The 14722-nt window shown below is 43.5% G+C and overlaps 1 protein-coding gene across 3 annotated transcripts in view; it reads right to left on the minus strand.

Moving 5' to 3' along the window:
- ZNF608 (zinc finger protein 608) overlaps positions 1 to 13792 on the minus strand; it is a 101122-nt gene extending 87330 nt beyond the window's left edge. The window contains exons 1-2 of one of the 3 annotated variants that reach the window (XM_004686669.1): positions 13509 to 13792; positions 9027 to 10140 (exon numbers count right to left, since the gene is read on the minus strand). In XM_004686669.1, the coding sequence (XP_004686726.1) occupies positions 9027 to 9935 (909 nt within the window). In that variant the 5' untranslated portion in view covers positions 9936 to 10140; positions 13509 to 13792. Of the gene's footprint in view, positions 1 to 9026; positions 10141 to 13508 lie in introns of those variants that run through there. The other 2 variants (XM_004686670.1, XM_012728023.1) reach the window with 2 other exon arrangements.
- Between the last annotated feature and the right edge of the window lie 930 nt (positions 13793 to 14722).

The raw sequence follows: 14722 nt of genomic DNA on the forward strand, positions 1-14722 counted from the left end.
GGTGAGGGTGGGGGCGAGGGGAAGGGGGTATGCAAATCCTGGAAGTCACTCCAAATATGTTGGAAACTCTTCCTCTTAAAGTACATCCAAGGGCTCAAAAAATAAATATTCAAGAGCATTAATTTGTTTCTAGATGTGTGCGTGCAAGTAAAACAGCAGTCATAATGTGGAAATTTCAGTCACATTTTGCAACTAATTGGAAGCAGATTAGAATTCCGCCTCAGGGGAACGTTGTCAAACTAGAAGCTGGAGCAAATGAAGAAAGAGGTGAAGGCGTCGTGAAGAGCTGACAGATTTACAGCGCTCAGGGCCATAAACGAGTCCAGGCTGGGAGGAGGGCGTGTCCCGGGCTGCGCGCCCCCGCAGACCGCCGGGAGCGCGCAGCCCTAGGTGGTGGGGACAGCCACGCCCCCCGCCCTTCCCCCAGGGCCTGAGCCCCCAATCTGCTCCCACTGCTATAAACCGACCTCCCCCACAAACCGCTGGTGATGATAAGATATAAAACCTGTGACTGATAAACGGGGGCGCGCAAAAGTCAGAGGAAGAGAAGGTTTCTTGATTTTAAAAGGGGGGGAAGGGGAGAGAAAAAAAGCAGATTGTGGAGGATAATACAGCAATGGAGTAATGGAAACAGCTGCTCGCTTTCTACTTCAGTGTCTGGCATCTGCTGCGGCATCATGGGAAAGGCTGGTGAAGGATTTGGGCAAGGAATGTAAATGCAGACAATTGGCCAAATGGAGTTTGATGCGGAAAAGCTCAATTGCTCTGTTTTAAGACCACGCTGTTCCCTTTGGGGAGCAGCAGCAAACAATATTACTTAACTCAAATTCCACCTTCAAAGCAGTTTAAAGGTTGGGGAATGTGAATCGCTTTTCAATCAGTTATTTAAGACGTGAAACAACACGAGAGGATATAGTCCTGTTGAAGCAGCCTCCTCTGAGTGTGACTTCAACCCCTCTTCTGCGGATCTTAACCGCTAAGTTTAATGGGAGTGCTTTTCTCTATAGTTCCCCTACTTTGAAAAAAAATCTCTATATATCTCTCTTTATAAATATATATACATGTATATGTTTATCTCCCCTGCTTACTTCTTAACTGATTCAAGGGGCAATTTCTATTTGTTGTGCCTATTTTCCCCTTGGCTGCAAAGATTCAGTTCTAATTTCATTTCCATCACAAAAGAATTGGCAAGGAACTCAAAAGCAGAAACACATAGCTAAAGTGCTGCTGTGCTAGTCATAAGCCTATAATAAAGCGCAGATTTGATAGCATTATCCATGTACTGTGGTGAACCACACACAAATAAACAGTTCTCCATGAAGAATGAAAACCCAAGGCTTCAGCCCTTCCAATTCAAACATTATTGTTGCTTTTAACATGAGCCATCCATAAAATAGGCCAAGGAGGTGACAGGAAATCCAAAAGTAATCTGGTCTGGCTATGCACACTCTGAAAAAAAGTCAGGCGATGCTTTCCAAGTCCCCCTGATGATGTTCAGAGTGAAGAATGGGTACAGACTATAAAATCCAGGCATGGAAACAAATGGTACCTTTATGCCAAGTGAATGCAAACACGTGGCGAGTGTAGCAACCGTCCTGCCCTCCAAGAGGGGAAAGCTTGCTAGCCTAACTAGGGACAACTTAAGCGATCAGGACCCTGGAAGACTCCGTGACTAATTGGAAAGACAAAAAGGTGTGCCTGGAACAGCCCCAGGGCCAGCTGTGCTTTCCTAAGAAACCAAGCCAGGAGTTTTCTTTAATCAAAAGGAGGAAGAGTAACTTCTAGGAGTTTATGAAAGTGTGACCAATTGAAACTTTGTCGTCTGTTGCTAATTGAAGCATATAAAAGAGTCCATTTCTTAAAACATACTACAAACACTTTTTTTTTTTTTTAATTCACTGCCACATGACAAAAACCAGAATCAAGCAGACTGGTAGAAGATCAGTGCAACCAAAGACCAAGCTATTATTTCAAACTGTCAGGGGAAGGCAGTAAAATTGCTACCAGGTCTCCTTAAGTTACCCTTCAATAAAAAGAAGCCATCAGGGAAATAAGAGGAAAAGAAAACACATCAAAACCTTAAAAGTCCCTTTAAGTAAAATTATACGTCTGTGGCACTACGCCATCTGCTCTCTGGTTAACATAATAAGCCAATTCCACAACCTAAATATCTGCTTTCTAAAATCATTATGTACAACACAAAATATAATCGATATTTTTAAACTGGAAAGGCTGCGTTCACATAGCATTATTGAATATGCCCAAATGTCCCTGTAGGCAGATTTTTCTTAAGGTGCTAGTGGACAATGAGATTCCCAGGAGGCAGAAAGCTCAGTGGTTAAGCTAGAAGAGTCGGGATGAATAACAAGGAGGTGGAGATGAAAAAGAGAGAGGCTTTGAAAAGTCAGCAGTAGTATTTATTCATCACTTCAAACCCATTTGTTCTAACTGAAACACCCTGGCCTTTGAGTTCTCTATTACAAGGAAAATATATCCTTTTAAATTTTCATTTAATTTCACCTAGGGGAAGGGGAGAGCGCTTTCTGAATACCCCATGAGATGCAGGTGGTTCAAGGCCCACTGACCTATGAAAACAGATGAAGTATTTGCTTTGTGATCACTTAAATTCTTCAGGTAAAACCCATAATCTCGTTTAACACATCCCCAAAGGTATTTCTAACCAAAATTTAGCAGCTATGCAGAATTCAGCTTTAGGAGTAAAGTGCCAATCTCACCCTCTTGAATATCCTTTAAGCTTCCAAAATAACATTACAAACAGCCCAACTGCTGGTCAATCTACTCTGAATGGTTTAACAACCTTTCATTCAGTTGCAAAGACTTTTGTTCCAATTGCCAAAACCTTTGGCTTACACTAAAAAGAACTTGCAACAGAGAGCAAGTAGTCACCAGTGAAACGTCAGCGGGGAGAGAAAATTGGACACCGAGGGGAAAGTAAAGCCAATGGGGACACTTTCTTTAAATAATAAAGCCCATACTAACAAGACTCCCAATCCATAGTTAAATATGCACGGATGCACACGCCCATATGAAATACCGCTTCCAGGACAGTAGTCTGATCCCTCTGAATCTAAAACAGTGACCTGGATCAGTCCTAGTAGCAGAGATCTCACCTGTTGTCTCTCTGTGACCTGAAATACACAGACCAAAAGGGTGCTTTGACTTACTCACACTAACCCCAGTGAAGAAGGGTTACTTCTACTATGCTGATATGGACTACCTGGTATTTCATTCCTTCTGGCTTCCATATTAGAGGAGGAAGCCCTACACGCAACTTGGAAATAAACTGTTTAGTATTCAAGCAAAACCCTTGATGTTCAGATCACTGGCAAGTTCAGAGTGCTGGCAATCAAAACTATGTTGTGCTACAGTAATTACGATGAAAAACTTCCAGTGCTTAATATTAAAGAATAGAATAACATGATCCTTCCACCTCTTCTACACCTCGAGAGTGTGTTCAACATGGCAATTATCTGCGTTCAAGAAGCAGAGAGTTTAAACTGCACTGAAACTCAATTATACCCATGACTTTTTAAACATACACTTCAAAAGGCAGGTTTCATCACATTCAAATCACTGAGCAAGATCTCTCCCCAACTTAGAAAAAATTATTTTATCCCTCTCCCACGAGACATCTTCGAGTACAAAAAAAGGATTTCTTGTTTAGTTTTTGAGCCCACTTTTCTGCTTTATTAAAGCTGGGGGTGGAAGGGATGACTGAGTAATGACAAAAGACAAAGAGATCCCATCTGATAATAACAGTTTGTTGGCCCAGTTCCCCCAAAGGTCATTACCACACAGCCTAGAACTGCCACCATTTCCACAAACGAGATCACACACTTGTTAACAAAAAACACATCACTTTGCTACTTTTAAGAATGCAGAGGAACCAGGAGTAGCAGATTTATGATTTAAGTGCTTGTGGCTAAAATAGCTTTCCAATTATCAAGGGCCTCTTAGGAAGAGCAAGAATGCATTATGTGTTAATGACCACAACCAGGGGCCCCTTCCCAACTCTTTTGTCAGAACCCGGGCAGATCCTCCCTGCAGCTTCACCATTAACATGTCTGTTTCCTGTCAGCCCACTCAGAGATAATGTCATTTATCTCAGGGAGGCACAAGCCTAGTCATTAGCTTCTATAAAAGACCTCAAACAAAGGCGGGATAATGTTTTACCCAGAACTCTTTAAGAACCAGAACCAGGAATCTTAGCGCTTAGAAGTCAAGACCTGAAAAGTTGTTCCTTCAAAGAATACTTGTTTCGTTCTTTCTGATCCCCACTGCAGCTCTGAACAAGAGCAATGTCTGTATCTAGTAACCACAGGTCCACCACGCTATCACATACAATTAGATTAACCGATAAATGCTGACCAGAGTTAGCCTATAAGAGAGCCTTTGCCCCCCTGGCCTCCAGGGGGGAAAATTGACAGAATAATTCAGGTACTGACTAAATAGTTAGATCTTTGAAGAACTGACCCCTCATGGTGATTGCCTGCAGGAACTGAATCACCATTATAAAGTGTTCAATGGCTGGGCTTCTGGAAATCTTTTAAATAAAAGTGGAACTGGTTAAATAAATGTCGGAACATGTGTTTTCACAGTGTTGTTCATATTACTACAATTTCGAGTTTTCTATGAAGTACCAGGTGAACTTTTTTAAATTAGAAAAAAACACACACAGACACAGTCAAAATTGGACAAATCTCAGCCATTCAATCCTTGTTTTTCATGCTGAAAACGAAGAACAGATGGTACTTTCCATGTTGTTTGAATCTGGTTATTGAACACCTCTGTGGTTAGGGAGATTTCTGCTTAGCACGTTCAGCATACATTTCATTTACGAACTATAAAATGCTGCTTAGGAAAAATAAGTCTTTATAACACCCTAATTAAAACCATCTTGCAGCCAGGTAATTTCACTTGAAAAGCATTCTTAACCTCATGACATCTGGACAATCAATCCCTTCCCCTCCCCACCTTTTGTTGTTGTTGTTGTTGTTGTTTTACAGACTATTTGCAAAGTTATTAAAAGTTGCTAAACGTTATCTCCTTTACACAATCTTAATCAGTTGTGGTTTTTTTGTTCTGTTTTGTTTTTTTTTACATATCTCCAGCAAATCCAGATTTCAAACACTAGCCTCAGAACTCAGGGATATCCCTGCTCACACAAATACACCAAGTTTTATGGGTTCTCACAGAAAACTTCCTTGAGTGAAGGGCACCCTCTGCACCCCCCTTAAAAAGCCCTGTTATCCTCAAGAGGAAGCCTGCAGAAAAATAAGGGGCTGGATCAATGCTGACTGGAAACCACCCTTAGCTACCAACGTTTTTAACTGCTAAACTCCTTATGTAGCAAAACAATTTGCCGTGCAACAACAATGGACTTTGTCCTTTAATTATAGCAAGTGGCCTTCGGTCTTTTTATTTCACAGTAGATAAACTGCACTGTCTAAGCAGAATTTGTAGGGGGCACTATTTGATGGGAGAGGGGAGGGATATCATCCACAAAACTCATTAACCAAAATATGTTCTTAAATTGCTCACACTCACTTTGAAAATGTGCCAGAACTCCCTAGTGAAGTGTAAAAAGGCTTCCACAAAAGAATAAAATCAAATGAATGACATCCTTTAGAGAGAGGTCCACTTGCAGATACCACCTTTGGGCTGCTGAGAACCAGCTGAATGAAAGCAGAATGATATTAGAGAAATAACTCTTTTCTGAGTATGTACTGAACAGTCAGAAGCCTAAGCCACAACTTTAAGATCTCCTATGCCTTTCATATTTATGTGAATATCAGCTGTTTTTAAGAAATATTCTGTGCATTTCTGAATTTCCCAGCCATCAAGTCAACCCAAGTACCCTATTTAGTTAGCCCAGACAAATACCTGCGTATGATAAGGCAAACCTGTAAGCCCCAAGGAAGATACAAGAAGAGCCTCAGTGCAGGCTATTCTGTGTCAAAAGAAAGGAAGGGAAGGTAGGGAAGCAGGTTTTAACAACCAAAAGCCAAGCCGTCAAATCTACTTATTCAGACATGTCATTGGTGGCTTAACCACAAAATGGGCTATGGAAATACAGCTCAAGCATCTTAGAATTATGGCATGTTTTGATTTTGTTCACGTATTAAGGGAGTGGCGACTTTTACAACATACTTGTGGTTTCCACATAAAGGAGTAGAACACTCATTGATTTAATTAGGTTTCATAAGGTCCAATTTATCATGTTTTACATGACTTTGTGTAGTGAAGAAACAGAATAAACAGACCAAAAATAGACATTTAAGCATGCTGTGAAAATTAACCGGTGACAGCAAGTCTTACGAATCTCCTACGAACCTTCCAAGCAGGGGAAAAAATAAAAAGCAGACACACATCCACCCCCTTCGGTTTTTCACATGTTACCTCTCACGAACCACATCTGATTGCTGGAAATTAATCATTTACACTTTGGGGGCACTTCCTGTTCACTAGTCCAAATAACCAGGCCAAAGCGGATTTTAAAACACTGTACAAAATATATCCCAAAACCTTCCTCAAAGATGCCCTGCTGTTGAAATATCTGGCCAGGTGAAGCCTGTCCTAATACATCTTGACCTCCTGCATCAGTATCTTTCTTCATGATAAAGGGAGCATTTCCTAAATTGAAGTGTGAGTTTATACCCCCGTGAGTGAATGCCATAAGGGTTACTTCCCTGGCTGGCATTTGCGCAAGGGGGTGCCATCTCTGTGTGCCACGGATGAAAGCGTTCTTAAGAGAAGTCCTTCTGGGTGGGGTGGGGGTGGGGAGGAAAGCCTTTAAGGAGCAGTGTTCCAGATCCTGGGCCAAGCCCCCTGCTTGTCAGAGAATGGCCAGCACTGCAGGATTCCAGCCCCTGGAGCCTACCCAGGATGCCAGCACCAGCCGATCTGCCTGGCATTGGGAGTTAATCCAAATGCACTGAGCGAGCTTCCTTTCCTCCCCTCCTCCACCCCAGGGCCCTTAGGACTTGTTTGCTCTTCATCTATATAATTCGTATTATCACATTTATACTGCTTTGACTGCAGATGAGGTACATGTATACGAATCATTGAATTCTCCTGTTCCTCCTCCAGTTTCCTCTGTGGCTGGAAAGTGAAAAGAACACAAAAAAAACGGAGAACCGACACCGTGCTCTAATCTCAGTTGCCATGACAGCAGCCTTTGAGATACAGAAATGTTCCGATTGCCAGCTAAACAAAATTGTTGAATGTGAACATTTGGCTGGAAGATTAAAAGGCTAAGGGGAATGCATAGGGCAGCACCTCCCACATTCCAGGGAGCAGTGAATCCAATCAAATGGCTCTGACTCCTTAACCACAGCCATTGTGAGCACTGGATTAGGGCAATTCATCTAGATAGTTAGAGCAGATTAGAACTGCAATTTGAAGACTATTGGCAACAAAAGTAAATGCCCTACTGTACTAAGTAATGAGAAGATTTCAGAACGCCTTTTAGCAGAAACGATGTGAAACTACACATTCACGCATAAGAATCGAAAGCTGGGATTTTGAAAAACTCAGTACAACTCCTCCATGTGAAATGCCATTTGACCGGGGGAAGTGCATAAAAAGCGTTCAGAGGCTTTTTGCCACTTTGGCATTATCAACCCCTTCCTGTACCTTTACCGACCTCTAACATCCTAAAATTTAAACTTTATTCCGGAGATACACGCGAAAACGAAAAAGCAGAGGCTTGAAAACGCGAAAACGAAAAAGCAGAGGCTTAAAAAGAGAGCAGTGAAGAATCGTGCACCAAAATAATCACCTGAAGATATCTTACAATACCGATTCCAAGTTAGAAAAAGCAAAAATCGCATTATCTCTTAAGTATATTTTGCAAACAACCATGCCACACGCCACATGATTAGGAATTTTGCTTCTGTAGGGCACACCCTGAAAATTAACCTCGGGAGTCATTGGAGAAAAACCTCACTCATGCTTCCAGCTCACTGGCAACCTGCGTGGTGGACAGGCCACCTTTGCTCCTAGGACATTACTCAGTGTGCAGTGAACCGCCAGACCGGTGAGTCACAGGCCTCCAGCACTAAGCCACACAAGGCTGGGAGCGGCTTTTCAAAGGCACTGCTTAACTAGCGCCGGGATAATGACCAAGATGGGAGGAAGGATCCAGACGACCTAGATCAGCCATCCCCATTGCTCTAAGCCAACCCAGAATCCTGGTATCCTTTGGCTGTGTTTTCACAGCTCGAGCATACCAATCACCAAGCCTGCTCCACTTTTCTTGCCAACCTCTCAACTCCTTACTCGAGCTAGAGATGCAAGCGATGACCCTCGTAAACGTCCAGCTAAGAACTGGACAAGGAGACAACAGTAAAATCGCAGTAGCCACCAATACCCTTTCTAGTCTTTCTGTCCGTTCATTAAGCCAACGACTCAGGGGAACCGATTGGGTTGAATTCAGGACCCGTAGCAGGAACCTGTTCAAGGATGGGACCCTTCGACAGAAGTATTTTGGAGAAAGTAACAAATAAATGGCTTGAGGGTGGAGAGTGTAAATTAGAATCCTCGACACACCTCTCCTGGGAGGGCACTTGAACCCAGCGCCTAAGGACACATTACCAGAAATACCAGGATGTGCAAATTAAAACAGAAGACACTTTTCCTTAGGGGAGAAACCAGGACAAGAGTCAAGTGGGTGCATGGACAGCTTTTCTATTAAAAGCACACGGGCAAAGGGCTGAGTGGCCAGGAGCCCTGGGAGAGCCCAAGGTACTTAGGACAGCCAGGCCCTCCCCCCTGGGGACCCAGACAAAGCAGCACAAGCAGCAGCAGCAGCAAGAGCTAAACACTGCACCCAAGTCAGCAAGCCCACACCAGTGTCTTGTTGAGGCTGCAGATCTCAGAAATCTCACAAAGAAACCAGAAAGCACGCAGAAGTGGAAAGCACACAGAGGCACACCCCCACACCCCCACACAGAGATGCACACAAACAGGAAAGTGGGAGATCTAGGAAGGCGACTTTATCCTACCTTCTCAGTTTTCAGTTTCTTGATTCGCCTGTGGCTCTCCTCCTCCTCCTCTTCCTTCTTTACCAACATAGAGTTTCCCATGAGCCCTGAATCCGGGGCACTTTTGCTAACTTCCCCTGCAGCCGCGACGCTGCCACTCCCAGTGCCCCCACAGTGGAAGGGGCTCGCGCCACCTCCACTGCTCTTGGCCCCAAAGCCATAGAGGTGCCCCCCGGAAGGGGCCTGGCTGCCACTGCCATTCTGGTGGCCCTGAAGCAGGTCGTGCTTGTCCTTCCTGGATTTCCCCGCATCCTTATCCCGCTTGGCGCCACGGCTGCTCTGGCTTTTACCTGGCTTCTCCTCTTTGCTTTTCCCACAGGAGGCCGCCCCCGCGGCGGCGGCGGAGGTGCCGGTGCTGGTACTATTGCTGTTTGGGTTGCCGCCGCCGCCGCCGCTGCTCACACTTTGACCCAGCGCTGAATTCATGCCAGTTGCCTCTCCAGGGCGCCCTTGGACTTCCTGCCTCTTGCCAGTGCTGCTGATCTCGGGAATCCCATACAAGGCAGCAGAAGGCAGAGATTTATTAGCATCCTTAGAAGTTTTACTCCTTTTCACTTTTGATTTGCTGGTCTCTTTGTGTGAATTCCCCTGGGAAGCAGAGGGCTGAACAGAAGCAAATTTTAGGCCATCAGCTAAGGCTGCGGTAGCGCCGGCCCCACCGGAGGCCAGACCTCCACAATCCTTCGAGTTGCTGCTGTTAGTGGTGTTGGTAGAATTATTCATCTCAAATTTCTGTCTGTCCTTCTCCAAATCAGCGTCCAAATCAATTATTAAATTTCCAACCCCGATTTCCCAATCATCGCCACTGTCATAAGTATCAACCGTATTTGGATCCACACCTTTTCCTGCCGTAGAAATGTTCACTGACATCCTGAAGATGTGCTCTCTAGAATAAAAATCCGATGAACTTTCCTTTGGAGATGAGGGGACATTCGTTTAGCTCCGCTGGGCTTTCTCTTTAAAAAAAAAAAAAAAGAAAGAAAGAAAGAAAGAATCTTCTAATCTTCCTCTTCTTTTTCCTGCCCCAGGAATGTGTCCAGGGATTTTACACCCTTCAGTCCAGGTCCACCTTTTCCTGTGAAGGGGGGAAAAGTCGAATATTTCTTGTCTGGGTGTTACCAGAATAAAAACCGATTAATATTGGGGAGTCAGTAAGGGGTACAGGGAAGGATGGAGAGTAAGGTGGTTCATGTATTGTCTCCACAGTCCAATATCAGTTTTAAAGGAAAATAACCAACCCCCCAAAGCATACCTAAGACAGTAAGCATCTTACAGTAGCTAAAAAAGAAAATCCCTTTATCAACAATACAAGGATAATCACTTTTTAAAAGACATTAAAATATCTTAAGGATTTGAGTCAAGTCCAGCAAGGTTAAAAATAAAAGAGAGAGTGAGTGAGTTAAGGATTTTTTTCAGTATATATGATGCTATATCTCAACCCCAGAAAACACAGCCTGAACACTCAGACAAGAGGGAGACACACGGCTTTAAGCATCCCTAAACATTTCCTAGATCTTGCAATTTAAAAGACCAGACTCTGGAAGTTGTCTGAGGCTAGTTTCAGAAAGATGCTGCTAAATTTTCTTTATTTCTAATTTTACGAACTTCTCTTTACAAATTGTCTGGGCAATCTGGTTTTTGTTCCCAGTAAGGAACAGGAAAAAAAAAAAACAACCAATAACATCCCCCCTATACATTTACCCCCACACACAACCTCTCTTTCTCAACAGTTTGTGCAGTTGCTTTAAATACACACACGTCTTTAAGAGCATTTCTCTACAGAAAAGACTGTGTTAAATAAAAGGTTAAATATCTGCCTTTAAAAAAAATTACACCTAAACAATTCTACTGTATCCCTAGGTCACAGACTTGCTCAATCTGTTAAATATGGTGCTCCTGACTGTACGGGAAACTGATTAAGACATACACTTTAAGTGATCTGCGCCAAGGTGGCCTCAATGACCGCAAATGAGTGTGTGTTTGACAAAGATCAGTTAAAACGGTTTTTAAAGGGATCAGCCCCTTTTTAACAGTTGATTGTCAAGAAAAATAAATAAATATACATACACACACACACAGACATTGCTTACCTTTAATCCTTTATCATTTTTTAATTAGGCCAGCAAATCAAAATGCCTTTCCCACTCCACTCGGCAAACAAGCCTGAGCCTCATTTTACTTAAACACCAAATGATCAAGAAGGAAGAAACCAAATAACACATCTCAGCCAGAATAATCACTCGATAACATTATTCCACTCCCCACCCCCCTTTTGGCAAACGGATCAGGAGTCCTTTTTCCTTAAAAAAATGTGTCACTGTACAGCTGGAAGATAATGTTTCACATTCACAACAGAAGTACCAAAGGTTTTTTTTTTTCCTCTTAACAAGCATCGAGAATAAGTTTGTTTAAAAAAAAAAAAAGAGTTTAGAGAAAAAAGTTTTCCCAACTTCTCATGCCGCCTTCAGATTCAGACTTCAGAGTCACCGTGATCAGTAAGTAATGATCCCATGTAGCAAACCTACAGGCGTCCGCTAGTAACAAGACAGAATGTGCTAACATCGGGATAAATTAGTGAAAGGGAAGAAAGAATAAGAAGAAAGGACTGAAAATCTGGGCTGGATTCCGCCTGTTAGTCGGGAAGTGGCATTTTTCCGCCCGTCCTGACAGATTTGATTTCTTGAACTAACTTAAGAGGAAAGGAGGGGGAAGAAGAGGGGGAGGAGGAGGAAGAAAGGGTGGGATGAGAAGCCGAGCCGGAGAAGAAAAAGAAAGGTGTGGAGGGGGAGGGGAACAGATGATTCAGAGAGCGGATAAACCAGTTATAACAGCATTCGCTCGGGGCGGGGGGCGGTGGGGTGGGGAGAATAACGGCGTTTAAAATTGGTTCAGTTTCTAACCCTCGACGATGTGATAGTTTTCCTGTGGTTTTTTTTTTTTTTTTTTTAAGAAAAAGGATTTGACTTCCTAGAATAGTCCCCGAGGGGGAAAAATCCGCTGTCGCTCAAGCCAATCAGTCATGTGGTAATTCGATAATTAGAGTCAAAAAAAGATTTTTTTCTAAAGACGACCTTTTTCCAGGACACTTTTTCCCATTTGTAGTCGCAGCAAACGGTGCGTCTCCCTTTTATTTATTTTTCACTCCTCCTCTCTAGCCCACCCCCTCCTGTGTTTAGTCAGATGGCCCCGGAGCTTGGCTTAGTATTTTTAATTAGCTGGCGTTTGGAAGCTAAAAGCAGTAATGAATTGTTGATGGATTGGAAGTGGAGAGTCGCTTTGCTGGAAATGTCGGGGCTGGGAGAGGGGGATGGGCGAGTTAGCAACAACCAACCATCTAAAAGGAGCGATTTTGTTACAGTGCAAGCCTTTCACATCACGTGAGGATCAAGGGCTCAATTGGTTGTCGTGAGAACAAAAATGGTGACAAGCGTATCAAGAAAATACTGATCTGGTCTTTAAAAAAAAGCTGAAGGTCTCTCCCCTCCCCCTGCATACACTCCCCCCCCCACCTCCGCGCCACCGGCTCACCCCCCACCCCTACCCGGCAGTGGGCGCAGCTACAAGTTATGAATGTGAAACATTTCTCGCAGATCTAGGATCTCGGAAGTTCGCAAGGAGTGAAATGTAATGAGCACAAGAGCAAAGCAGATGTTTTAAAGAAACACCTTATAAACCTTTCCTCAACTTATCTCCAATTTGTCGGCTTTCCCTAGGGGCCAGAGACCGGGGCACCTTGGGGACGAGGTGGATACCTCCGCTGCTTGGGTTTTAGGGACCCCCCCTCATGTCTTAAACAAAGAAAAACATTTTGTTAGTTCCCAAGCCAGGTCCTGTAATAAACACACCATTGTTACTATTTGTGGGTTTGTTTGGGTTGGGTGGGGCTCTTTTTTTTTTTTTCCCCCTTCTCTCTCTTAATGGTGTTTTTGCTGCTTGCTTTTTTAAGGAGACGGAAAATGGTCATTATAACGATTACATGTAATGGGTGACTATTCCCTTGTTCAGTATTAAATTGTTGGGCACTAGTATGTGACAAGAGCCAGAAATCGGCTTGTTCTGCCCTTGCCCCATTTTTCTGGCTCAGTTTGGAAAAGGGTCTTGCCCAGCTTAGGATAGGAAAGGGAGGAAGTGAGGTGAGGTAGAGAATGGACACTGCAGATCAGGATATGTAACTGTGTCACTTTTATTCTCCTTGGGTTAGAGCCCAAAAGGTAATTTATTCTAAGTTACCCCGAGTGCCCAGTCAAGCTTAATTTGTGTGAAGAAGTTACAAATGCTTCACCCTCCACTGAATAAAATTCACCCTTGTTGGGTTGTTGTTCTCAATGCAAACCCAAACCCTGTATAACTAGTTCCTCATTTCAATGCATAAAAGTCGCACATTCCCCTGCATGAAGTCCCCGCTAAGTGCTATATAGAGACACACCACGCAACCGTACTTACGGTCTGTATTGGATCGAGTTGACCTTTTCCTTCTAACTGCATTGAATGTGTTTGGTTGCAGCCGCTTTATTTTGGAAATTATAGTCTCTTCAACAAATTTATTAATAAAGAAGATGGACCATCAAATGTCACAGACCGACCTGTGTATTTGTTATAAAAGCAAAAATCAAAATTAAAAAAAGAAAAGAAAAGAAAAAAAATCCCCCTGGTGCACACACACACAACAAGCTTGTTCTGCAACACTGAAATCAGGACTGAAACACAACACACACACAGGGGGAGTGGAGCAAAGGAGCTCTCAGCCTCTATACCTGAAAGGGACTTTTCTTTGTTCCCATTGCCCTTTCGCTTCCGGCCAATCAGAGAGCAGCTTTTATGAAACTGGGCTCTCTCATTGGCTAGCTGCTTTCTCTTGGCTACTGTAGGGGGTTGAGATATACACACGTATAAAACACACACTGAGATCGGGTGGGGGTGCGGCGGGGGGTGGTTCTGGAGACAAAGCGTTTTATTTTCCAACCAGATTGGGGTTGGGGAACCTCCTGCAGTAAGCAGGAGGAAAAAATGGAGCGCCCGTTCCAATTACTACATCATTCACATAAAACACTTATTTATTAAAACAAATCTCAAACAGCCTACGAGGAGAGGATGTCAGTAAATACAAGTTTGATTGTGTTATCTTGGGGAAAATAATGTCTGTGATCGCTCGGTGGCAGAGGAAGCCAAACGAGCCACTAGCGCGTAGCGCGGAGAAAAGGGAGGCTGGCGGGGTGGAAACGACAGCGAGTCTTTTGCTGGCTTCCCTTCCTGTTGCAGGAACTCGGCAGCGCGAACTCCCAAGACTGATTTTCTGTATTGCAGCCTCTGGCTCTCAACCCTCCCCCAACACTTTACTCTTCTTCCAATTTTTTCCCCTTTCCCTGTGTCTCCCTTTTTACTCGCTGATTAAATAAGAAAAATCGATCTGGGGTAAAGGCGGTAGTGGGGTAACAAGTAACCCTTTTGTTTCCAGTCCTCTGGTCTACAACCACCGAAGTGTGAACGTTGGCAACCATTTAACCACCACTACGCGAACGCTTCTTCCCTGGAATTAGTAACAAATCTTTTCCACCTGGTGCTAGGCGGCTCCAAAAAAATAAAAAATAAAATATGGTCCCAGCCAACCATATTAACACCTCGGGCCAGCCTCATGTAAAAAAAAAAAAAAAAAAAAA

The sequence above is a fragment of the Condylura cristata genome, unplaced genomic scaffold (assembly GCF_000260355.1).
Source record: "Condylura cristata isolate star-nosed mole 26May11 unplaced genomic scaffold, ConCri1.0 scaffold00021, whole genome shotgun sequence".
Classification (NCBI taxonomy): Eukaryota; Metazoa; Chordata; class Mammalia; order Eulipotyphla; family Talpidae; genus Condylura; species Condylura cristata.